General features: G+C 33.1%; 1 protein-coding gene and 1 long non-coding RNA gene across 2 annotated transcripts in view; one reads left to right on the top strand and one right to left on the bottom strand.

Moving 5' to 3' along the window:
- LOC127705233 (uncharacterized) overlaps positions 1 to 26,911 on the top strand; it is a 164,653-nt gene extending 137,742 nt beyond the window's left edge. Inside the window, exons 11-14 of the mRNA XM_052209558.1 lie at positions 960 to 987; positions 2,117 to 2,440; positions 14,510 to 14,809; positions 24,762 to 26,911. Coding sequence (XP_052065518.1) covers positions 960 to 987; positions 2,117 to 2,440; positions 14,510 to 14,809; positions 24,762 to 25,168 — 1,059 coding nt within the window. The 3' untranslated portion in view covers positions 25,169 to 26,911. The remainder of the gene's footprint in view (positions 1 to 959; positions 988 to 2,116; positions 2,441 to 14,509; positions 14,810 to 24,761) is intronic.
- LOC127705267 (uncharacterized) lies at positions 6,749 to 7,465 on the bottom strand. The gene is made up of 2 exons (XR_007983792.1): positions 7,042 to 7,465; positions 6,749 to 6,873 (listed from the first exon to the last, which is right to left on the bottom strand). It is a non-coding gene; the product is annotated as an uncharacterized LOC127705267 (long non-coding RNA).
- Positions 26,912 to 27,847: the final 936 nt, after the last annotated feature.

Raw genomic sequence — 27,847 nt, 5'->3', positions numbered from 1 at the left:
AATCCAAATTCAGACAGTATCAAGCTTGAATATTGTGTCCAAACTTGCCCCAACTGGTCAAGGTTCGACCTCTGCGGTCGTATCAGGTTGCGCTCTGCGAAGCATTTTATTCGCTTTTGCCATGGCTTTGTCAGATTATCTGCGATTAAGTTTTGAATGTTGCTTTGGTATCATCTACCTCGTTTATCCTAAAGTGCTTTGAAAAAAGTTGATAGCAGTCAAACGATACTGAATCCTTGGAGACACAAGTCACACTTTTTGTTTTAAATATATGTTTTCATTTTTTTTACAAACTTTGGCAGAATGTTTTTATACAATTATTTTGGGCTGAGCATTAACATATGGTTTTATCAGCCTAATAGAAAGAGATCCTGAGGTGACAGACATATCTTTAATGCGGTTCTGTTGTATAAAATTACTGTCCATAAAGGATTAAAAACACTTGAAATGCAGAAGGCATATATGACATAGCTTTTACACAACCTGTTCATATTTTGGTTTGTAATGATCTTCAGTTTCATTGTTGATTATCATTGATTTTGGTTCAAGCTCCACTAATAAGTTAAGAAGTAAAACAACAAAAAAACTGAACTCCAAGAAAAATGAAAACGGAAGTCCTTTTACAATTGACAAAATCACAGAAGCACAGCTGTTGTTTTCAATACAGCAATGCATTTATTTTGAAACCATTTTTAAACATTGGCACAGTCCATTTATTAATGTCTTCTAAACACATGTTTAAATATAAATTCTTGTTTAAAAGGGGGAATGGAGAATTGAAATAAAAACAATGATTTTATTCCTGAAATGAGTTTTTTTTCGGATTGATCAAGTTCTGATTTGTTTTCCTTTAGCTTATCTTTTGACAATCGTCTTATGTAAACATTGTGTAAAATACACAAAAGCCGTTTCTGCTTAGTCATTGAAACAATTTAATGTCTGATATTATTCATTTGCAGATGAGGAGGAGAAAACAAGTGATATCTAGTAAGTAGTTAGAACTATAAAGACATTTACATTTTAAATGGCATATCTACATGATCTAGGGCTTCTCTGACTCTACTTAGGATTATTTGTACTTTTCTTATCACCTCAGCAAGCAGATTTGAAGAGGATATTAAGTGGTTTGTCCGTGTGATCGTCAAACATCTACAAATCATAGATCGCTCGTCATTTGGTGCAATATGTCCACACATGTAGGTGTTACTTAACCTTTGTTTTACACATGCATGGTTTTGGTTAAGTTTTGTGTTTATGTTTATAGAGTTCTGAACGTTTCTATGCAGATATATACATCTCTCACATTCAAATGATTCAAATTGAGCATTCCTGATGATGGCACATTCAGGTACATTGTTGACGTGTAATATCTTTTATACAGTTACTTATATGTAAACTTACTGTTTATGACTTATGATGAAAGTTAATCAGTTTATTAAGCTTTTGATTTTCAAATATTTTGACCTCGAGCATCACTGATGAGACATCATCGTCGAAATGCTCATCTAGTGCAGAAAAATTTGGTACCGTTTATGTTATAAATCAAGTAAACCCTTTGAACACACGTCACTTTTAAAGTTTTAATGTCACTGAGTTATATTTTATACTTCAATTAAAGCAAAGATGACCTCAGTTGTATTTAGAACTTATTGAACTACTTTGCAATCAATGCTCTTCATTGTTGGACTTGCTTTGGCCTTCCAATTATTTTGATTCGAGCTCCTATATATGATGGCTAGAGGACCAAACATGTTCCTTTAAAACACCTTAGAGAAGTCAAATTTTCTTCTTTGAAACCTGTTTGCCAGTTTGAACCCAACTTTGTAAATAAGTCAAAGGAAAGATGGAATACATTTTCAGATATTGTTTACATTGTTTCTAAATCTGGAAGGTCACACGTTTGATTTAATGAAAATACTTGATGCTTAAGAATTATATATATATATATAGGTTTCTTGTGTGGAATAGGCCAGCAGCATTATTACATAAAACAATTTAAAAAAAAAAGTAATTTTTAGTGGTTCCAGTGTTCGTAATTTTTTTATAGAAATAATTCCACCAAGTGTTTACCTAATTTCTATTTTGTGGAAGCATAATACATATCTTTTTCATACAGATATTCCAGACGATATCTTAGATTCAATTCCAACGGATGAAATATTAGATAACATATCACCACAGATTGGTAAAATGGTCTTTCAATTAGGAACAGAACTTGGATTGTCCATAGCAGATTTAGAGAATATAGACAAATATAATTGTGACTTGACTGCCCAGAGTAAGGAGGTTTTATTTACTTGGAGGAGAGACAGATTAGTACGACCTACAATACGTGTCCTTGAACAAGCTTTGGTAAATAGTAGAAAAGGTGCAAGGTGTTTAGAGGAGGTTGTAAAGAATGTTGATCCGAAAACACTGAGAGCTGTAGAAACTGTAACAGGTAATACTATTTCAAAGTGGGGGAAAATTATATATGTCTGGTAGTCTTTTGAAGAAGATAAAATATACGATCCATCAAACATAAAATATTTTTCGTACTAGCTTTGAAAATTAACACCGTTTATATGATCTTACCTCAAGAAGACAAAGTTAAGAGATTCACTTGCAGTAAATTAATGACAATTATCGTTGCTTTTTTTTCGTATATTAACCTACGTTAAAAAAAAATGGTTCAACACAAAACATTTGAACTTATTACAAAAAACTAGGGATGTCAACTCTGTGAAGATTTCCTAATCGAGTACTCGTTGGATTTACCGAGCGATACTCGAGTACTCGCTCGGAAAAACATCTACAAAATGGAAACACAAAAGTATACCCATTTTACGTATTGTGGGACGTTGTCTTGTGGACGTAAAACCCTCAACATTATTACCTAGGACTACTTATTGTCCAAGGAAGTTTATACCATTATTAATAGCTCATTTACTACATATGATAATTATGTTAACTGTCAATGATCTAATCAATTAATTAATAAACATCTATACAAAAATGATTACTCATACAACAGTTTTAAGGAATCGTAAAGTAACACATTGATCGACCAACAAAGGGGTGATGATTAGAACTTACTGATGTCTTTAAGCATTCTCTGGGTCAACACAGGGTGCAACGAATTTGTTCTTATTTAGGGTATTCACTGACATCCCTACAAAAAACAAAAAAACAAAACTGAAAAGCTCCTAAAATCTTTAAAGGCTGTTTAGACTGTGAAATATTTAGATTTCTTAGTATCCGTTTTATTTATTAGGACCATGTGAGCCATTACCATCATTAAGTTTTAACTCCCTCAGGCAAAGTTGACCTTAGATGGTTTTGGCTATTTTTTTAGGTCCTTTTTGGTAATATAGCTCTTCAACTGTTTCGGTTCTTAAACATCCGTGGCTTTCAAATATTTGGCTTTGAGCATTCCTAATGAAGGTGAATTCAGAAAAGTGCTTCGGACGCATGAAATTTATGACATGTTGCTTTAATTTTTTAGCATAGTCATAATTGTCCATTTGCAATTAACTTTTTAAAAATTTCTCTGAATCTATAAGACAGATTTTAACCAAACTTTGGCTGTATGATTTTAAGGGTATCTTCTGTCAAACTTTTAAATCTAATTTCTCAATAAACTGAAACATGGTTGCCATTTTTTCGAATATACTTTAAGGCAAGGCTTCCAAAACGGTCATATATTCCGGACTTGACCGAAATTTATATAAAAAGTCCGGCTGCTCTCAGCCTCATACGGTCAAATATCATAGGTTTGCCACTTTTTGTTATTCAAGGCATTTTCATAAAACGGTCATTTCACTTTTTTTTTACCAACTATCGATCGGTAAAAATGTCCGTTTGGGCATTATAGTTTATAATTGTGGCAATCTATTTCACAAAGATATTTCGGTCATATTTGGGTTTAATTAAACAGATGCAGCATATTTCATACTTTGAAGTGTCTCAGTTAGTCTAATCCTCTGGGTACACAAATGCACGGCTTGGTACATCAATAAAAAGTAGAAAAAAAATTTGTTCTTTTATTTAAAAAACAACAAGCTGTCAAACAATTATCCCTTCAATAAGTAATATTGAAGCCATAAATCATTCACTGATTACAGGTCATTATCTTTGATGAGAGACCTTAGCTTGTCTTAATCAATAGAATTGATGATGCATAACAATGAACATAAACGTGATCAGGTAAACGAGGTCAAACATGTAAGCGTGTATGGAATAACATCCTATTTAATTACGCTTTGTAGATATTATTGTAAATGACCATTCAGTTTTAAAAAAATTTCCTTAGATTTTAAAATAATTTTTCAAATAAGAATATTTATAAATGAATTCGAATATGTATGATATTCATTATTATATTTAAAAACACTGTACATCGTGTTAAATACTGGGGTACGCTAAAGGGTATTCAAAGTTATTTTCTTACATTTCAGCGGGTTACAACTCATTAATTTAGTCTAAAAGATTGAAATTATAAGAAATACGTGAATAAATATGATTTGATGAAAAATTTGAAAAGGTTTTAAACTTATAATCGTCAGAACCACGTTGTTTGAACTGGTACACGTGTGCGCATGTGTCTATTGTCCGCTGGTGGGAAATTTAATTATGCATCCTAATTCTTCAATAATGCTAAAATTATCATTGATTCCTTTATCTAACGTTCATTTCGAGTATTTTCTTGAAGAAATAACTTGAAAAGGCTACTTAACTCAATCGTAAACTTACACGGATATTACGTATCCGTCTCTGATCCTTGATTTACCATTGTCAAGTCAACATCCGGCATTAGGAAAATGTGATTTTAAAAACAAAAGTAAAGCTTTTGACAGCATTATTTTGCACAAATAAAGAGTCTAAAGCGGAATTAGTACGCTGATGTTGCACACTTCGAATGCTGCACTTTCAATTTAACACTTTACGTCAGAACCACAGGCACTTGTTTCTATCAATGGGAAGCCCCACTATCAACGTATATTTACGTTGATAGTGGGGCTTCCCATTGATAGAAACAAGTGCCTGTGGTCAGAACATCGAATTTATATCAAAGTAAAGTTTAACATCGTTTTAATGTCAATCATTGCCATTGGTTATATCATATATGATGGCCAACTGATTATCATAGTTGCCTAATTTACTAAGTCTAAAGGGATATAAAATCGTATAAGATATGAAATGTCCGGCTGGCTCAACAAAATTTTGGAAGCCCTGCTTTAAGGGTAAAATGCATTTTTTTGTTATATCTTGAAAACCTAAATAGATAGAGAAAATCTGCCCAGACTGTCAAAATGACCTACTTAATATTTCATCAAAATTATCAGATGACATTTAAATTCCTTATAAGAGTTATTGCCCTTAAGTTACAATTGTTGATTAACTTTAATCTTTGACCTCATTTTCTTGGTTCATTGGTCAATGTTAATTTTTCTTCATTTTGACAGTTTATCAGATACTGTACGCAACAGGTATATTTGGTGTATGGAATGATTGTAAGATGTACATGTCTGTCTGGCCTGGTTCATCTGACCATGAACTCATTATCATAGAACATTGATAATGTTAATTTTTTGTGATACTTATAGTAAAACCTCCATGTTACAGACTTTCAACATAAATTCAATGATAAGTAAAACAGGCGAGACATTTAAGCGTGTGCACTCTTGTTATATAGTCTTTTTTCTTGTAAACCATTATAGATAAGAACAGATCTGATTGGGGCAACAATGTCCAATATCAATATATATATATGCCTACTATTTGTTTTTTAAGATGACACCTTATAGGAGTTTATGACTTTAAATAAGTTAAATGATAATTTTTACCAATTTTTCTAATTTTGGCTTTTGTCTTGAAATTTATCTAGATAAACAATAAACATTTAAAAACAAATTTAGATAGAGAAACTGTGTATAGCAAATTAAAACACCGTTGTTGCTTCAATCCTGCCAATATATAGCTAGTGGGACAGGTGTTCTTCTCTCATTTTCAATATTTCTTTAAAACATACGAAGATGGCCATTAAAACATTGGTACAAGTTTTTATTAATAAAAAAGGGAAAGATACCAATGGGCAATAGAAAATCATAATTCGTATAAAAACAGACAACATAAGGATTAAAATGTAGAACCTTGTTAACATTATTATTTTGTCTTCAGTTATTTTCTATAAATATTTTACTACTTAATTATCTAGATATTGAAGGTAGTATGGTAGGAAGGTGTAGTATATTTTATTTTGAAGTTCAATATGATTATTTTCAAAATCATTGTATTCTGAACAGGGCTTTTCCAAAAACAACAAAATAATTATAAACGAATACTCATCGCCCAATGGAATTTTGCACAGTTGTTGTGCATAATATATAGATGTGCATATTATTATACCCCACGCAACGAGTTGCGGAGGGTATAATGTTTTTGACCCGTCCGTCCGTCTGTTCGTCAGTCCGTCATTTTGTCAGTCCGTCAGTCCGTCAGTCCTGTTTCTTGTCATTGCAATTCCTCTCAAACCACACAACAGAATTTCACGAAACCTTTTTAGATAATAAGGACATACTATGTAGTTGTGCATATCGACAGGAAATTACGATTCAATTCTTTTTCTAGGAGTTACGCCCCTTTGAACTTATTTACCTTAATGTACTACTGCAACAGTTTGTCATCGCAACTTCTCTCAAACCACACAACAGAATTTCATGAAACCTTTTCAGATAATAAGGACATACTACGTAGATGTGCATATCGACAGGAAATTACGATTCAATTTTTTTTCCAGGAGTTGCGCCCCTTTGAACTTATTTGCCCAATATACTACTGCAACCTTTTGTCATCGCAACTCCTCTCAAACCACACAACAGAATTTCATGAAACCTTTTCAGATAATAAGGACATACTACGTAGATGTGCATATCAACAGGAAATTACGTTTCAATTTCTTTTCCAGGAGTTACGCCCCTTTGAACTTATTTGCCCAATATACTATTGCAACTTTTTGTAGTCGCAACTCCTCTCAAACCACACAACAGAATTTCATGAAACCTTTTCAGATAATAAGGACATACTACGTAGATGTGCATATCGACAGGAAATTATGATTCAATTTTTTTTCCAGGAGTTACGCCCCTTTGAACTTATTTGCCCAATATACTACTGCAACCTTTTGTCATCGCAACTCCTCTCAAACCACACAACAGAATTTCATGAAACCTTTTCAGATAATAAGGACATACTACGTAGATGTGCATATCGACAGGAAATTACGATTCAATTTTTTTTCCAGGAGTTACGCCCCTTTGAACTTATTTGCCCAATATACTACTGCAACCTTTTGTCATCGCAACTCCTCTCAAACCACACAACAGAATTTCATGAAACCTTTTCAGATAATAAGGACATACTACATAGATGTGCATATCGACAGGAAATTACGATTCAATTTTTTTTCTAGGAGTCATTCCCCTTTGAACTTGTTTGCCCAATATACTACTGCAACCTTTTGTCATCGCAACTCCTCTCAAACCACACAACAGACGTCCGGCGTCGTCGTGGTCCGAAGACACATTAGTTTTCGCACTCTAACTTTAGTTTAAGTGAATGGATCTCAATGAAATTTTACCATAAGGTTCAATTCCACAAAAGAAAGGTTGGGATTGATTTTGGGGGTTATGGTACCAACAGTTAAGGAATTAGGGGCCAAAAAGGGGCCAAAAATAAGCATTTTTGTAACTTCCAGACATAACTTGTGTGTAAGTGTATGGATCTCTCTGACATTGTACCACAAGGTTCCATATCACAAAGGGAATGCTGGGATTGATTTTGGGGGTAATTGCCTCCAAATTTTAGGAATTAGGGGCCAAAAAGGGGCAAAAAACAAGCATTTTTCTAGTTTCATGACAATAACTTGTGTGTAAGTGCAAGGATCCGGAAATTTTTCCAGACAATTTCGGTCATTTTGAGATGTTTGAAAAGTTGGTGCCCCTTTTCAAATTGTCGATATCAACTTGACTATATTCATAGCATCAACGAACATGACGAACTTGTATTGTTGTTTCATCGCATTTACTAAGTAAATGTCTTACCATTACCATGAAGGACAGTTTAGGGAAGGCAACAGTCTAAAATTGAAATGATTTTAATGACTCAAAATGGTTAATTTCTCAGACATTGCTTACGTTTCTTTCGATTTGACAAAAGTTAAAACCGGAAGTTTGCGATATTTTAAAGTACGAATAATTCTGGATTCATTTCCAGGATTTGTTTTGTTTATCAATTGACAGGAAATCACCTGCTTTTTATGGCTTTTTTATTTTATTAAAAGTGTTTGAATATAACAGATAATAGTTGCACTCGTTTAATTTAGCATGAAATCAATTTGCATTTTACTATTTAAATATTAAATTTGCTGAAGACAATTTCACGCATGCGTATTACATAGTAAATAAAGCACATGTGTTACTAAGGAAAAATTACTTTTTTCTACGTAAATTTAGATTTAATTTTTAAATCAGAATTGATGACTGTCTTTGATGAAAAGTAAATAAATAATGATTACACTTGTCAGGGAACTAATGTTTTAAAGATATTATTCTGAGCTTGTGATCACTGTCAGGTGTGAATTAAAACCACAGGTAAAAAGTGATTAGCGATCATTAGCCAATGTTTCCCGGAGGCATTGAGATAGATATCAGGAGGGCCCTCAGGATTATCAAACTACTGTAGTGGCAGTTTTATTACAGGAAAGGGATTATAAACAAAAACAAGTGATCACAAGTGCAAAATGGCGATTAAGAAATCCGATTTCAAACATTGAGTCAATGAAATGACCGAAATTACTTCTGTAAAAAAATAAAATTTGTCCTAAATCCCAATTACTCGTTTAGGACAAATAGTTTCATCTTAGGACATGACTGGCAAATATGACCGTTTCCGGACCCTTGTGTAAGTGTATGGATCTCTCTGACATTGTACCACAAGGTTCCATATCACAAAGGGAATGCTGGGAATGAGTTTTGGGGTAATTGCCTCCAAATTTTAGGAATTAGGGGCCGAAAAGGGGCAAAAAACAAGCATTTTTCTAGTTTCATGACAATAACTTGTGTGTAAGTGTATGGATCTTTATGAAATTGTACTACAAGGTTCCATATCACACAGGGAAAGCTGGAATTGAGTTTCGGGGTAATTACCGAAAAAGTTTAGGAATTAGGGGCCAAAAAAGGGGCAAAAAATAAGCATTTTTCTAGTTTCCAGACAATAACTTGTGTTCAAGTGTATGGATCTCTCTGAAATTGTACTGCAAGGTACCATACCACAAAGGGAAGGCTGGGATTGATTTTGGGGGTAATTCCCTCCAAATTTTAGGAATTAGGGGCCATAAAAGGGCAAAAAAACCAGCATTTTTCTAGTTTCAGGACAATAACTTGTGTTCAAGTGTATGGATCTTTATGAAAATTGTACTGCAAGGTTCCATATCACAAAGGGAAAGCTGGGTTTGAGTTTGGGGGTAATTGCCCTAAACGTTTAGGAATTTGGGGCCAAAAAGGGGCCAAAAAACAAACATTTTTCTAGTTTCCAGACAATAACTTGTGTTCAAGTGTATGGATCTCTCTGAAATTGTACTTCAAGGTACCATACCACAAAGGGAAGGCTGGGATTGATTTTGGGGGTAATTCCCTCCAAATTTTAGTAATTAGGGGGCCATAAAAGGGCAAAACAACAAGCATTTTTCTAGTTTCAGGACAATAACTTGTGTGTAAGTGTATGGATCTTTATGAAATTGTACTGCAAGGTTCCATATCACAAAGGGAAAGCTTTGATTGAGTTTGGGGGTAATTGGCCTAAATGTTTAGGAATTTTGGGCCAAAAAGGGGCCAAAAAACAAGCATTTTTCTAGTTTCCAGACAATAACTTGTGTTCAAGTGTATGGATCTCTCTGAAATTGTGCTGCAAGGTACCATACCACAAAGGGAAGGCTGGGATTGAGTTTGGAGGGTGATGAATCAAAAGGGGGTTCAAAAAATTGGGGGGGGGATTTTTTTTTTCTTTTTTTTCTTTAAAATTTACCATTTTAAATTGGTTATTTCTGATTTATATATAAAAGCAAATAATAATGATATGGTTTGAATAGGTAAATTATTTTTTTTTAAGTTCTTATACCACTTTCATTCTGTGTCAGAAACCTATGCTGTGTCAAATATTTAATTACAATCCACATACATGTGAACCTCCCAACGGGAGTACAATAATCCCGTTTTCAGGGGTCTCCTCCCGACCTCCCGTTGAAGAGAAAAAAAATCCAGTGTATGAAATTTTTCATGAATGAAAAATTTCTGCACAACATATCATCTCAGACATCTGCCTGGTGTAACTGACATTACCTGAAGTTATATTTTACCTGTAAATCAATTAACATGCATAATTATATGGCTTCACTTGTCAGCTTGGGTGTCAAACATACTGGTAATCAACGATTTTTACCTCAGGCTAACTGCCGTTGTGTAATAAAAATTTTGTGTATTTATTGGGTTACTTCCCTTGATTTATCCTGTTTTAAGTTACGTTCCTTTAAATAATGAAAATTTTTAAAAGAATATAAATAAAATATAAATTGAACAAATAATCATAAAAGGATGGTAATTAAATGATTTTAAATGTCTTAGGACAAATAAAAAAATAATAATTTGAAAATTATTTGAGGGTTCTATACTTCCTTTCAAGGCTTAAATTGAAATTTATATAGTAACTATGACCCTTCTATCAGGTTAGAATGAGTTTCTGAATATTCAAATAAAAACTAATTGCATTTGCAGATAGTTAAACAAATGTTCTGATTGCATTGATTGTTCTATAGAATAATGATATAAAAGATATGAAGTAAAATATTTAAAGAACATACTAACAAAAAAGAATGTTAGATTGATCATGTAGAATATAAAGATAGAGAAACTTTATAATTACAAGGGTACTATAAACATAATACATTGGATGGAAAGTTGAAGAAAACACACTTTAAAAGACAATTTTTACAGCACACAGTTACATTTACGATAAAATTTATGTCGATTAAAAATCTCCTGATCTGAGTCCTAATCTCCTGACCAAAATTTCCCAATCTCCTGATCTGAGTTTCACAGTCCATCACATGTATGAATCCAAATTCAGTGCTGTATCAAGCTTGAATGTTGTGTCCATACTTGCCCCAACTGTTCAGGGTTCGACCTCTGCGGTCGTATCAAGCTGCGCCCCAGCGGAGCATTTTATTTTTTCTGATACATTTTTTTTTTCTCACACTTATTTTATTTCTCCAATAACAATGTGGGGACGTGGGGTATGTGAGCGCGCTCACTAAGGTTCTTTAATATTTTGATTACATTTGGCTCATTAAATTTGGAGAAAACAACACATTTTAAGATTTTTTTTGTTTTAGAAGTATGCTGTCTTTTGTCAACGCCATAATTCCAAAAGTATATGTAGGAGGCCAATGATATTATGCATATTTGTTGTGCATAATATGTAATTGTACATATTATATTTTTGAAAAATTCAGCTCATTAATTTTTTAAAAACAAATTTTGAGAAGTGTCTTTTGTAAACACTTAAACTCGTGGGTAGGAGGCCGATGAAATGTTGCACAGTGGTTGTACATAATATGAAGATGTGCATATTACCTGTTACCTATTCTGTACACTTCATCTTTTTCAGATGAACCACTTCAGTTGAGAAATCATACCTGCCAACTTACTTCACGATTTTGGCCCTTTGTCACGATTGCACGATCGGGATCGTGAAAAAACCTCTAAAACACGATTTTGTGAAAATCTACACGAAAAATATGATTGTTCTCGATTATGAACTGTACCCAAGGGAAGACAATCGTGATCAGCCAATCAAATTCTGTGTTTCTCATGATCAGATTAATAAGCCAATCAAAAACGTTTTCTCTTAAGATTATTCTAACATGCTAGATTTTGAACTTGTGTTGTATTCCTCTGTGTGTTAGTCAGAATTGTAAAATCGTGAACATGGAAGGTTATTTTTCATCTGCAAGGAGGTTCTTAAACAGCTTAAGAATAAAAGCATGGCTGATTGACAAAATTCAATGATGCAGTACTACCATAAAGATAATAAATAGTAGTTTATTCACTAATTTATTGACATTAGTAATTACACTTGCTGTAACATATGTCATTTTTGTATTCAATTAAATTACCAAATGGGGCAAATCATTTAAAGTACAATGTACTATACATTTTGTACTTCATTTTTCACAAGGACCAAACAAACAGGTTCAGAACAAACCCCCAAATGAGGGGTATATCCCTTAAATGAGGGACTGTCCCAAAGACATTAAGACAAGTAATCATTTTTCTGTTGTAAAAGAGAAAAAAGAAAAATTTAGATTTTTTAACTTAAAAGTGCGAAAATTCATTATATTTGGAACAACTTTAAAGTCTTTTCTAAATGAGGGGTCCAATTATTTTTAATAATAAATATGATAAAGAAGATAAAAATCCAGGAACATTACAAAATTCTTGGACATGTTTTGACCATATAATACCAGATACATGTAGATGTATAATTCTTTAGGAAAAGTTTCTTCAAATAATATAAATGTATGCTCATTTGTACTTAAAATTGGTTTTTAATGTCCTTACATTGAGGGGTGTTGTTCCCAACCTGATAAAAGTCCTTCTTTGTGCATAATTTTAGATTTTAAATGTCAAAAATCTTTTAATATCCTAAGACAAGAAAATAAATCCTGGTCTTCTAGCTACAGATTCATCTTTTCTACTGATATATTAAAAATGACTAGAATCATGCTAATAAACTTATGATAAAGGCTTGTAAGCTCATCATACAAATATGACACCTTTTCTAGACCACAAAACAGCAAGCGCAAAATATGTCGCAAAGAATTTGTTGTCGCACACTAAAACCCCCATGGGGACTTTCAAAAGTTGGCAGGTATGAGAAATCCTCTTGAAGTGTAGAATCCCTTATTGAAATGTAGTATCCGTTATAAATTAATCAGCATGTCTGGCAATTCCATTTATTATAAAACTTCTTTTTTATACACTTATATACACCGCCACCATACTTAATTCTGTATATTCAAACTGGTATATACAATCATTTAAAATCTAAAACTTAATCGACTCAGCAACTGTCTTTTCACCTTTGTCTCACTTGTGACTGCTTCTTCATCGTTAGAATATATCCAAAATACACATTAAAAACTAAAACTTGCTCGACTTAGCAAATGTCTGTTTCTCCTTTATCATACTTATGACTAACCCAAAGATGCACATTAAAATCTAAAACTTGCTCGTAGTTAACACCTATCATATACACCTTAACAAATTTACTGACTTATTTATTCTTATACTTAGAATATACAAAGAATACACAATAAAATCTAAAACTTGCTCGACTCAGCAAAAATATTTTTCTCCTTTATCATACTTATGACTAACCGAAAAATGCACATTAAAGTCTAAAACGTATTCATAATTTACACCTGTCATATTCGCCGTAACAACTTTACTGACTTATTTATTCTTATACTTAGAGTATATGCAGAGTGAACTTTTAAAATCTAAAACTTGCTCAAATCAATAAATGTCATTATCACCTATACCAGACTCACAAAATTATTACACTAAATGTCTCTTTTATCTGGCAGCACTATTTAGACAGTCTTTAAAGGATCAAACTTGATCTCTTCTGATCTAGAGCAAAACATAAGTTACTTGTCTTGCGCTCAATGTTTATATTATGAATATATTATGATATATTATGGCTCGTTATTTTTAGAGAAAATTTTTTTTGAAAAATGTCTTCTTATCATAGGATTTTAAATCTGACATAAAGGTGTAATTATTCAAACTGATTGACAAATTAAATATCACAAAAAAAATTCCAAATTTGAGAAGCATCCTCTTGTAAGATGTCATAAATAAATGATATATAATATAGGCATAATATGCATGCCAATTTGTTTCCTCAAGTCAAAATTGTGTTTAAAAAAATTTCTTTAAATAATTATTGATTTCTGAGAATCGTATTTCCTGCTATGATTTAAATGAAAAAGGTAGTGTTTGCAACTAGGAAGTGATTTTTTGTGTTAAAATGTTTGGATACCAGCCACTTACGAAAATGATTACCGAAATACACGTCTTTACGATTTGATTTAAAAAAATAATAATCAGGAACACATCCTGAATTAATTGCTGATGTCAAAATTTATGGAAATCCACAAACTATGAACATTTGCTTTGAATGCATCAGTCTCTTTGCCTCCCAAAAAATATGCAGACAGAGCCCTTGTTAACATATCAGTGTTATTGGTTGGTTGCATAAAAAGATAAGAACATTTTTGTAGAAAGAACATTTCAATACAAAAAGACAGTTTTAAAGGAATCTATATCCTTATTTACTCTGACATTGCATACCATATGCAAAAAAGTCATGCACTAATGATCTAATGCATAATAATTCTTTATGACTACAGATAGAATCAGAGATAATGCAGACAGAATCATACAGAATATACAAACCAGCCAAATTCTAGACCATATGATGACACATCTGGTGATATCAGCAGACGACAGACGTGATATTGAACATTATCCTCGACAAGATGACCAGAACAAAGCATTGCTGGATATTGTGATTAAAAGGAGAGAACCTGCTTACAGTGTGTTTGTTGATGGATTACGTAATTATGGATACGAAGATATTGCTAATGATTTGAAATGTTATTCAGAGAAAATGGGCCCAAGTACAACATCATTAACTGCCGAGAATAAAGGTATAGTTAGTTTGTGTTGTATACACTTGCGCAGTTGCTTTTTCTGTTACTTTGTTAATTTGGCACATTTGGATTTTAAACACCACCACTGACAATATTCAAAGCTACTTACTTTTAAACCCAAGGGTCTGGAAATGGTCATATTTGCTAGTCATGACCTAACTGAAAGCAATTTGGGCTCAACGGCAGATTGGGATTTAGGCTTTTTTTTTAAGAAATACTTTTGGCCATTTCATTGAGATCAGGTTTCTTAATTGCCATTTTGCAATAGTTTTTGTTTTGTTATCCCTTAGACTTTCCTGTAATAAAACTGCCACTTCAGTATAGTATGATAATACTGAGGTCCGTCCTAATAACCATATCAATGCCTCCAGGAAATATTGGCTAGTGATAGCTAATCACATTTTACTTGTGTTTTTAATTCACACTTGACAGTGATCACAAGCTCAGAACTAATATTAAAAAGACATTAAAATTCCATGACAACTTTCTTCATTATTTAATAATTTTTAAGCAAAGACAATTGTCAATTCTGTTTTAAAATTAAAACTTGATTTATTTACGTAGAGAAAAGTAAATGTCCAATAGTCAAACGCTTTATTTACTATGTAAAACTAATACGTGAAATAGACATGCAAAACGATTTCATTATAAATTAAACAAGTGCAACTATATCTGTTTTGTATTCAAACACTTTTAATGGTAATAAAATTTAAAATCCGGTGATTTCCTGTCAAAATTTGATAAACAGACAAATCCCAGAAATGATTCTGGAATTACTCGTACTCATGCTTCGGACACATACAATTACTTAATGTGATTTTTTCAGTTTTTAGGATTATCGTGAAACTTCTGGTTTAAATTTAGTCTGCAAAATCAAAAGAAACCTTGGCATCATGTCTGAGAAATTTACCATTTTTAAACTGTTGCATTCCGTATACTGTTCTTGAACGTTTTAGAAAATGGTAAGAAAATTCATGCATTAAATACAACGAAACAGTCAACAGAAGTTCCTTGATGCTTTGAATGTAGTGTGAATAATTTCGACAATTTGAAAAACAATGAAAAAGGGACACAACTTTTAAGTCATCTCAAAAATACCGAAATTGTGTGAAAAAATTCTTGATCCTTGTTCTAACCAATCATTCTTATTTATAGTTGGACAATTATTTGATGTTTCTGTTTATTCACTAACATTGCTCCTTCTCTCTAAAAAATCAATAAAGCCCTATTGTTACTATAAATGAAGAAAACTTACAAAAGAAAACCAAGAGCACGATGAAAATTATAAACCTAAAATAAAAGTCAATGCCATGTCAGAAATAAAAAAAAGCAGATAAGACATAGAACGATCCAAAAACAGTACATTGAAAACAAGATTGATCAACACAAAAAACACATCTAGAGGCTCTAAATGGTCTGTCTTGCTCACCTTGATCAATGTGCATCTCATTTGCTATCTAAAGTGTCTTTCTATCTATTATAGTTTTCAAGATAATAGACAAAAACACAAAAAATGGGTAAAAATTATCATTAAAGAGCAATAATTCCAATTTGGAGTCTACTGACTTTCGACCATTTGCCATATATGTAGATCTTGACTTGTTGTTCATTTCTGCATATTTCAGTTTTTTACCTATCTAATATAATACATGTATATCAATTAAAGGTTTTAAGATATTAGGCAAAAATGAAAATATTGGTAAAAAAAATCGTCATTTAAGGACAATAACTCCTTTAACAAGTTGTACGGCAGTTTTGGTGTAAAAAGAAAATAAGATCTTAACATTCTGAACATTTCTGCCCTATCAGATTTTCTATAGCAGTTTGTTAAAGTAATAGATTGATTGATTGATTGCTGGTTGCTTAACGTCCAGTGGTTAAGGTAATAGACATAACTTGTATAAATATTTTCCGCAGTGTTTATCTTTGTTAAAAGAAACCTATCTCATGGTTTAATCCACCATTTTTATACGACCGCAAACAAATTTTTGTGGTCGTATATTGGTATGACGTTGGCATCGTCGTCGTCCGAAGACACATTAGTTTTCGCACTCTAACTTTAGTTTAAGTGAATGGATCTCAATGAAATTTTACCATAAGGTTCAATACCACAAAAGGAAGGTGGGGATTGATTTTAGGGGTTATGGTACCAACAGTTCAGAAATTAGGGGCCAAAAATAAGCATTTTTGTAACTTCCAGACATAACTTGTGTGTAAGTGTATGGATCTCTCTGACATTGTACCACAAGGTTCCATATCACAAAGGGAATGCTGGGATTGATTTTTTGGGGGTAATTGCCTCCAAATTTTAGGAATTAGGGGCCAAAAAGGGGCAAAAAACAAGAATTTTTCTAGTTTCATGACAATAACTTGTGTGTAAGTGTATGGATCTCTCTGACATTGTATCACAAGGTTCCATATCACATAGGGAATGCTGGGATTGATTTTGGGGGTAATTGCCTCCAAATTTTAGGAATTAGGGGCCAAAAGGGGCAAAAAACAAGCATTTTTCTAGTTTCATGACAATAACTTGTGTGTAAGTGTATGGATCTTTATGAAATTGTACTACAAGGTTCCATATCACAAAGGGAAAGCTGGAATTGAGTTTGGGGGTAATTGCCCAAAATGTTTAGGAATAAGGGGCCAAAAATAAGCATTTTTCTAGTTTCCAGACAATAACTTGTGTGTAAGTGTATGGATCTCTCTGAAATTGAACTGCAAGGTACCATATCACAAAGGGAAGGCTGGGATTGATTTTGGGGTAATTCCCTCAAAATTTTAGTAATTAGGGGCCATAAAAGGGGCAAAAAAAACAGCATTTTTCTAGTTTCAGGACAATAACTTGTGTGTTAGTGTATGGATCTCTCTGAAATTATACTGCAAGGTACCATACCACAAAGGGAAGGCTGGGATTGAGTTCGAGGGTGATGAATCATAAGGGGGTCAAAAAATTTGGGGGGGGGATTTTTTTTTCCCTTTTTTTTCTTTAAAATTTTCCATTTTAAATTGGTTATTTCTGATTTATATATAAAAGCAAATAATAATGATATGGTCTGAATAGGTAAATTAAAAATTTGTAAGTTCTTAGACCACTTTCATTCTGTGTCAGAAACCTATGCTGTGTCAAATATTTAATTACAATCCAAATTCAGTGCTGTATCAAGCTTGAATGTTGTGTCCATACTTGCCCCAGTTGTTCAGGGTTCGACCTCTGCGGTCGTATCAAGCTGCGCCCCAGCGGAGCATTTTATCTACATTAGAAAATGCCTGTACCAAGTCAGAAATATGACAGTTGTTATCCATTCGTTTGATGTGTTTGAGCTTTTGATTTTGCCATTTGATAAGGGACTTTCCGTTTTGAATTTTCCTCAGAGTTCGGTATTTTTGTGATTTTACTTTTTTTCTTACATATGAATAAGTTTCTGCATTTGTTTGATATCATTTATCAAGAATGAAGTTTAAATCTCTTACTACAAAAAACAGGAAATGGAGAAGGTACGATAAGGCCACTGTTTCAGTCCTTCCAATTCGAAAATCTAAGAGTATTATTAATCTACCAAATGACACTCTTTAGACATGTTAGATGTTCATAAGACAAAATTTTGTTTGTGAACGAGATTAATTTTTTTTTATTTGCGTTACGTGTAAACTGTCTTAAAAATGCTGAAATAGCCCAACTATGAGATCTTGTCATTATTATTCAGGTATATGAGCCAAGTCTTTTTTTTAAGTCTCCCAAACGAAGTTTGGGAAAACTTATTGTTTTTGCTCAGTTCTTATTATGTCACCCGAATGTCGGGTGACATATTGCTTTTCCTCCGTTTCTTTTTATTATTATTTTTCTTCCACCTATTTTGTCCGAAGTGTTTCTGGGAGTTTAGTGGATCAATCCTATTGAATGGTTAACATAATGAGGTCCAGCATCTAAAGTTGTGCAGGACATCTTCGGAATTTTTAAAATGGCCACCGTTACCATGGAAACAGCACAAATGCGAAAAATAGGAAAGTGTTCCAAACTTAATGAAACTTTACAGAAATCTTAGTTGGCAGATGTAAATGTGGCATTTGACTGGAATTTCAAAAATGGCCGCCGTTGCCATGGAAACCGGAGACAAAGTTTTAACATTGGACCCTATGCGAAAATTCTTTTAAGTAGCATTTACTCACTGAAAATGGTAGGTCAAATATCTTGATTCTTTTATGGAATGTTCCTTGTCATGTGCCAATATGGCATCCATCTTTGTAATTTTGGAAACGATCATTGTTGCCATGGAAACGGCACAAATTCAAAAATGTCTAAAAATTTCAAAATGCTCCAAATTTACTGGAACTTAATATTAATGTTGACTGGCAAGTAAAGATGAGACTTTTGACATTGGAATTTCCAAAATGGCTCCTGTTGCCATGGAAACAGAAAAAATTTCAAAAATTTCAAAATGCTCTAAATGTTCTGAAAATTTATAGAAAGATGTATAGCAATATATTTATTTGCATTTACTGTTTAAAATATTTCGAAATGGCTGCCGCTTAGTGGCAATGGGGGGCAGGGTGACATCCGCTATTGCTTGCAATGGCAAATCTAGTTATTTTTATTATTCTTCTTCTTCTTCCGCCGAACTTGTCCGCACCTGTTCTCCAAAACCACTGGTCAGAATAACTTAGGGTTTCACAATATGTTAGACTAACATGTCTAGTGGTGCAATCAGGGTTTTGTTTGTGCAATAGGGTTTATAAAGGGGTACTTTGAGGGGCATAAAGGAAGGAGGGGTTTACTATAGAACCCTATGGGATTTTATTTTTTTTAATTTTCAAATGATTATAAGTTGATAACAGTTAGTGATAGACACAATATTTATAATTGAAAATGTTCTTAAAGATAAAGCACATTAAATGAAATAAAAGCTTAGTCCCCAGGGGTTACCCCCACCCCCTGCCATTTGAGAATGTTCTAATATCTTGGAAGTGGTCAAGATCCCCACCCCTAAACCATATATATTCTGGTTAGTCATGCCAAGATGATTTGAATGATAAACAGGGTTAGTTCCCAGGGGTCAGGATGACCCCCTGCCATTTGAGAAAGTTCTAATATCTTGTAAGTGGTCAAGATCCCCACCCCTAAACCATATATATTCTGGTTTGTCATGCCAAGATGATTTGAAAGATTAACAGGGTTAGTCCCCAGGGGTCGTCCCGACCCCCTGCCATTTAAAAAAGTTCTAATATCTTGTAAGTAGTCAGGATCCCTACCCCTAAACCATATATATGCTGGTTTGTCATGCCAAGATGATTTAAATGATAAACATGGTAAGACCAAAGGGGTCATCCCCGCCCCCAGTCATTTGAATATGTTCAAATATCTTGTTAATGGTCGAGATCCCCACCCCTAAACCATACATATACTTGTTTGTCATGTCATGAAGATTTGAATGATATATAGGAAAGGTCCCCAGGGGTTTCCCCCACCCCGAATGTTATAATATCTTGTAAATGGTTGAAATCCCCACCCCTAAACCATATATATTCCTGTTAGCCATGTTCCAAAGATATGAATAATATATAGGGTCAGTCCCCAGGGGTTCTCCCAACCCCAAATGTTCTAATATCTTGTAAATGGTCGAGATCCCCACCCCTAAACCGTATATATTCCTGATCGTCATGTCACAAAGATTTGAATGATATATAGGGTCAGTCCCCAGGGGTCATCCCAATCCAAATGTTCTAATATCTTGTAAATGGTCGAGATCCCCACCCCTAAACCATATATATTCCTGTTCGTCATTTCACATAGATTTGAATGACATGCAGGGTCAGTCCCTAGGCGTCACTAATGCATATCACTTTACTGGACCAAACCAATTTGTACTGGACTTTGCCCAATGTCAGGCGACCATAGGAATGACGAATTATGGGAGACTTCGTAACAGCATCCTGTTACAATCATTTCTTGTTCTCTTAGCTATAGCGGGTTTTGATAAAGATAATAACGGGTGTTAAATATGAGCGGAGTCTGATAGAAATTGACCTTATGTAAATGAATATTAATACACCTGTTAACTTATTTCGGGTTGCCAAATTCTCTACGCAAAGTCTGTAACTGTTTGAAAATTGATTTGATAAAAAAAAAACACAAAATAGTCCACAATTTATCTTTTGTTTCGTATTTGAATGTTTCAAAACCAGACAGTCTTACATGTGAAATGCAGGTACATGTGTACGTGCACTTGCTTATAAGGTCGATTTCTATCCGACGCAGCTCATATCTTGTTATTCCTCCTGCAAACAAAGTTTGGAGATATATAGGCATGCTTGTCTGACTCAACATCTGTCTGTCCAGACCAACGTCTTTATCATTTGTTGATCCACTTCAAAATTTGTAGAAAAAAAAGATAATGATATGCAACATTACCATGTGAAGAAATTTTATAATGTTTAGTTTATCCTGAATTATACCCCTTTCATCTCAGATATCTTAACTCTTTCCAGAACGAACCTTGTCATTGCAACTCTTCCTTCATTGTTTATTGCATCTTCATGAACAAATTTGTACATTATTTAAGAATTGAATGCTTCTTTTTGTAATTTTATTGGGGTGTAAAAGTGTTGACCGAAGCACATTTTGTATGAAGCGCGGATGAGCACGATCAACACTTTAACAACCCTATAAAATTACTAATTCCTAATGGACCGACCAATATTTATTTCAGTAAAGTCACAGGAGCATGTCAGTAATCTTCATAATTATGTATGAAGCTAGAGAAATAACTTGCATTGATTGTTGTTTGCTTTGTGTCCAATGGCGAATATTTCATGAATGTCCTGGATGATTAACAATACATGCAATAAGTAAGTCCTGTGGTAGGAGCCGACCGGAATGAAGGCAAGACATCCAAAATGCAGATGGAAAATGAGGGTATATTGGATAGGGAAACACATTTAGCCTTACAACAGGTCACCTTCGGATCCCTCAAAGCTCGGGAGGTCCACTTACTATATACAAAGTGATAGGACATGCCGCTGTAAATATATCAGAAATATATTATATGGTCAATAAAGTATCCATTACTTACAAAAGCCCTGGATTTTTTTCAAAGCCGAAAGTCTCCCCGTAAGTAAACATTACAAAAGGAATATACATACAATTTCCTATTTAGCGGAGTGTTTTTATCAGATATTTTGGTCACACTTTTTATTAGAAAAGCAACATATTGCAAGGTTGTCTATTGCCTTATATTTATAGGATCATGGTATTTCTAGTATTCCAGTGGGAGTGCTGTCTTTTCCATTTCGTTTTGCTCAAAAGAAAAACCAGACACATCTAATACCGGATAATGGGGTGTCGGACTATTAAGGTGTCAGACTAATGGGGGTATCGGAATATTGGGGCGACCTCGAATTAACACCTTTATTTAAATTCGATGATCTGTATGTTTCAAATATGTTTGCTAACAATTCTTGTTTAATTTTTTGTTAACATTGTAGACTCGATTGATACATGCTTCTTGTTTACCTGTAATCTTAATATCAAGTTTTATTTTTCTTTGTCAATATGTGGTACTGTATTAGTATCATGCTGCTTCAGGTGAAGCGTTATATTATCAGACGAAATATAATTCTATCTTATTCTACAGTTTGAAAAAGGTACACAAATGAACTTGATTACTGTCCTTATGTTAAGTAAAATTTGTAATCAAAAGTAAGGACCACCAGCGTTTTTCTTTTACTTAGCTAGTGAAAAATGTCATTATCTTTAAACTGGTCGTATCTCTACATCATACAAATATGGTTCAGTCCTAAATAATGGATCGAAGATATTAACCTATGTGATGAATGAATCAGCAATAGAGATTAGTCAGACAAAACCAAACAAACCCATTTCATAGCAACAGAAAAAGCAAGATTTGCAGTTCAGTAATTGTCTTGTCTATCATTTTGTTCCTTGATTATCAAATTAACAGTACTTAGTAATATAAAAGTGTGATCATTTGCAATTTTTGTCATGGTTTATGTATTTACAGGAACATTTATGAAGTTGTTACACAGGTCAGATTTCCTAACGTCAGTATATGTTTGCATAGTAATTTCACAAATAGAAGGTAAACATAGCTTTGAAAAACTGACCAATCGACTCAATGAACTACAATGCATTGTGGGCTTCTACGAGTTTACTAACATTGAAAACATGTGGAACTAGTGGGAAAACTGTCAAATTGTATAGTGTCTGGGACATTCATAACAAATATTTGTGTGCAGCAAATGTATTAAATGTAAAATATATAACATAATCTTCAATTTGCATGCTCAGATTTAAAAAAAAAATGTTTATTGGTTACACGATTCGACTTTCTTTTTCGCCTTTAAAAAGTAGTTACACAGGTTTTGTCCATTGTTATGCATTGTACCTGTGCATTAATTTCACGTGAAATAGTGAAATTTCCAATGAAGTGACCAATGTCCAGTATAAAAATCATTCGAGCTCTTTGAAACCTGTCAAAACGGTTTGAAGGAATGGGTTACAGCCTCTCTCTATATATACTCTTGGATTTTCTTGTATCCTTTATAATGTCATTCAAAAACACTGCTGCTTCGAAAAAAAAATGTGTAATAAAAAGTGGGGACGGTAAATAGCTTAACAAATTTTTTGTACACTTTTTTCCTTAGATTAAGTCCGTCTGTTGCCAATTTTATCCCAAAATGCCTTTATCAGTAAAAGCGAAACCAGTCCATTACAGACTTACACCTGGCCATTATGAATAAGCCGCGTCATTCTGAATGAACAGGGCCTTTGTGGATTTTAAGTTGTTATCAATTTAAATACATTTTACGGGAAAAAAGTATTATGAAATTAAGAGCTCCAAAGAACAAATATCTCCTTTGACCCATACGAAAAGTTAATATCTTTTGATAAAATCTCTTTAGAATAAATGAAGATGGAACATAGATTAAAAGCCAAAATTCATTCAACTATAATTTTTCTTCCATGAAAGAGTTTTTTTGTAAGCGGGTGTATCTTTGATCACTAGATCACCTATTTAGATTTAAACCCCCGCATTCATTGTAAAGCGGATGTATATAGTCCTTTTTTGTATCCACGATTCCAACTTCCTAAACCATTTATCATAATGAAATGAAACCTCATATTCCTAACCATGCAATGCCATTTTGCACTTCATATTTTGTTTTTGGTCAAAATTATTTTTGGGGTTTCTATTTCCTAAAACATATGGGAACCCATATTGTATCCGCAACTCATCCTAAACCACTTATCATGATTTAATGAATTGTTTTTAGATTCGTTATCATATAAGGTCATTGTGAAACTTATATTTGGTTTAGGGTTAAAATACTTTATGGAATTCTATAGTAAATATCTCTTTTCAAGATAATGGAAAATCAATCTTTCTGAAAGTTATTTGTGTTTGTGGTTCATAGAGACAAAGTAATAAATACATACCCTTCCTCGATTTAAATGACCTTTTTAATCATTAAAGTAGATCCAATAACATTACATCAATTATGCGAAAAGCTGGGACATTTTTAGTGACCCCAACCGATATTTGACACACATTTAAGTGTTCCCCTTTTTTGCGAACCAACTCAAAATTCCAGGATCCTTCATTATTTATCTATCTGAATGAATTCAATGTTCATCTTATGGGTAATTGTGTTTTTCACTGTTGTTTCGTAGCTGTCTTGTGGACGAATATATATCTGAATTCATTGTTTAATCATCAATAATAGTAATGGCTTTATTTCGGGTAATTCAAACCCTCGTTTCTTCACATAGAAACAACTGTTCGTTAATCTGAGCATGGAACGAATACTTTATATAAAGAACTATAAATATAGATTCAAAATTTGAAAAACTCAGCGAAATTGTTTATCACGCAATGCATGGACAAATGTGTTGTACTGTAATTCCTATATTAAAGGAGAGATTTTTTTTTTGTAGGATTATTAGATTGGACTGTTCCATTGTATAAAATTCGTCTGCAGAAAAATTATTCAGATATCATTACCAGTGTAAAGCATGATATAATAGTAGATCATTTGATATCATGTGCAGTATTGACAATTGGTGATTTTCAAAAGATAAATGCTTGTCCATCAGAAGAGCAAAGGAATAGGAAGTTAATGGACTCACTTTTGCATGGAAATGAGAAGGGATTTACTGAATTTCTCTGCGCTCTACGAAATGACTCAGTTTATGCAGATCTAGCAGATAAAATAGAGAACACAAACATTACAAGCACAGATAGATCAAACATTCAGAGTTGCTACAATGTCAATAAAAGGAAATATGAGCTGAATGTACAGGAGACAGCAACCAATCTGCCCAAAAAAACCAAAGAGAATTAGAAGTGAACAATTATTGTTGTTCATATCTAATTTTACTTATAACAAACTTTGTTTAAAATTACTTTTCGGGTTAATAGTGTCAATTATATTCGTGATGTCCTAGTTTCATCACCAATGATATTTGTTTCAAAGTGACTTTGTCACCCTATTCATTTTTGTCGAGCCTTCGACTTTTGTCGAAAAAGCGAGACATAGCTATCCTACATTCCGTCTGCGTTGTCGTCGGCGGTGGCATCCACAAATATTCACTCTGTGGTTAAAGTTTTTGAAATTTTAATAACTTTCTTAAACTATCCTGGATTTCTACCAAACTTGGACAGAAGCTTGTTTATGATCATAAGAAAGTATCCAGAAGTAAATTTAAAAAAAAAAATCCTGTTTTTCCGTATTTTACTTATAAATGGACTTAGTTTTTCTGCCAGGAAACATTATATTCACTCTGTGGTTAAAGTTTTAAAAATTTTAATAACTTTCTTAAACTATCCTGGATTTGTACCAAACATGGACAGAAGTTTGTTTATGATCAAAAGCTAGAATCTAGAAGGAAATTTTTATTAAAATTTTGTACTTGTTTATCCATATTTTACTTATAAATGGACTTAGTTTTTCTTCCAGTTAACATTACATACAGTCTGCAGTTAAATTTTTTAAAACATTTATTAGATTCATAAACTATCCTGGATTTTCACCAAACTTGGACAGAAGCTTCTTACAATAAAAAAAATTGTATCGAGAGGAATATTTTTATTAAATTTTTTCCTCATCTCATTTTTGTTGAGCCTGCGATTAACAGCAAAAGTAGGCGAGACATTGGGTTCCACGGAACCCTTACAAATTTTTCAATAGCATTGACACAAGTTTTATAGCGACTTGAGTTTCACCAGTATCACCCAGATTACAATTCTATGTTGAAATCTAAATTTGAATTTAGCCTAGAAAATACCTATTTTGCCTTAAGAATTGAAAAGTCAGTTTAATTCAATAGAAGTTTACCTATGAGGGTCTGGTTGAGATATAGTTTACAGAAAAAAGAATATTAGCATTAAAAAATATTGAATAGAGAAACTGAACATAAGTTTTAAAGATATGAGAATAACGCTGTTGATCCAATTTCAGGTTTTTTTTTTGTCTCGCCTGCGACGAAAGTCGCAGTATGCGAGACATTGGTATTACTATCCGGCGGCAGCGTAAACTATTTGTATATAGCTTTATATTTCAGAAGGTAGAAGACCTGGATGCTTCATATCTTGTATGCAGATACCTTGTGTTACGAAGTTTCCGTCAATCATATGTCCATTGTCCTTGACCTCATTTTCATGGTTCAGCGACTGCTTGAAAAAAAATTGAGTTTGTTTGTTATGTGAATTTCTCACTTATTATGAGTAGTAGGATAACTATATTTGGTATATGGGTTCCTTGCAACGTCTACATGTCCGTCCGACAGAGTTCACCTGACCTCGACCTCATTTAATGGATCAGTGATCAAGGTTAAAGTTACGTGATTAGGTCCGTTTCTCAAATACTATAAGCAGTAGGTCAACTATATTTTGTGTATGGAATTATTGTTTTGGGCACATGTCAGTCTGGCAGGTTTCAAATTACCTTGACCTCATTTTCATGGTTCATTGGTCAATGTTAAGTTTTAGTGTTTTGGTCTGTTTTTCAAGTACTATAAGCAATAGGTCAACTATATTTGGTGTATGGAAAGATTGTGAGGTGTACATGTCTGTCTGGCAGGTATCATCGGACGTTGACCTCATTTTCATGGGTCATTGGTCAATGTTAAGTTTTTGTGTTTTGTCTGTTTTTCAAGTACTATAAGCAACAGGTCAACTATATTTGGTGTATGGAATGATTGTTAGGTGTACATGTCTGTCTGGAAGGTATCATCTGACCTTGTCCTAATTTTTATGGTTCAATGGTCAATGTTAAGTTTTTGTGTTTTATTCTGTTTTTCAAATACTAATAGCAATAGGTCAGCTGTATTTGGTATATGGAATAATTGTTAGGTGCACATGTCTGTCTGGCAGGTATCATCTGACCTTGACCTCATATTTATGGTTCATTGGTCAATGTTAAATTTTTGTGTTTTGGTCTGTTTTTCAATTAACATACGTAATAGGTCAACTATGTTTGGTGTATAAAAAAATTGTAAGGTATAAAAATAAGAAGATGCGGTATGATTGCCAATGAGGTGTATATGTCTGTCTGGCACATTTTATCTGACCTTGACCTCATTGTCATAGATTTTTAAAAATGTTAAGTTTCTGTAATGCTTTTTGTAAAACCTTTATCTTTAAGACTTTCAATATAAAATCAATGGCCAGTAAAGCAGGCGAGACATTTCAGCGTGTGCACTCTTGTGTTTATTTTGCTCTGTAACATATGATTTAGTTTGCCACTTTAGAAGCAATATAAAATATTCTGCAAACATTGATCACATGATAAATGAATACCAGAACATGTTGTCAGTTGAAATGTTCTTATGAGAAAGAAGGAAGAAAGTAATAAAAGTATTTCTGTTAAATTGTATGAAAAGTTTTTAGGAAAAATATTTTTAGTTAATTTACATGATAATAGTTTTATTAATATTGGTTTGCATTATTTTCAATGTCAGTTTTGATAAGGCACTCCTGTAACTAATATCAGAAGTTGTGATGTAAGTAAAGTGCATTCTAT

The sequence above is a fragment of the Mytilus californianus genome, unplaced genomic scaffold, assembly GCF_021869535.1.
Source record: "Mytilus californianus isolate M0D057914Y unplaced genomic scaffold, xbMytCali1.0.p SCAF_6, whole genome shotgun sequence".
NCBI classification, from domain to species: Eukaryota; Metazoa; Mollusca; class Bivalvia; order Mytilida; family Mytilidae; genus Mytilus; species Mytilus californianus.
This window is presented reverse-complemented; position numbering and strand designations above follow the sequence as displayed.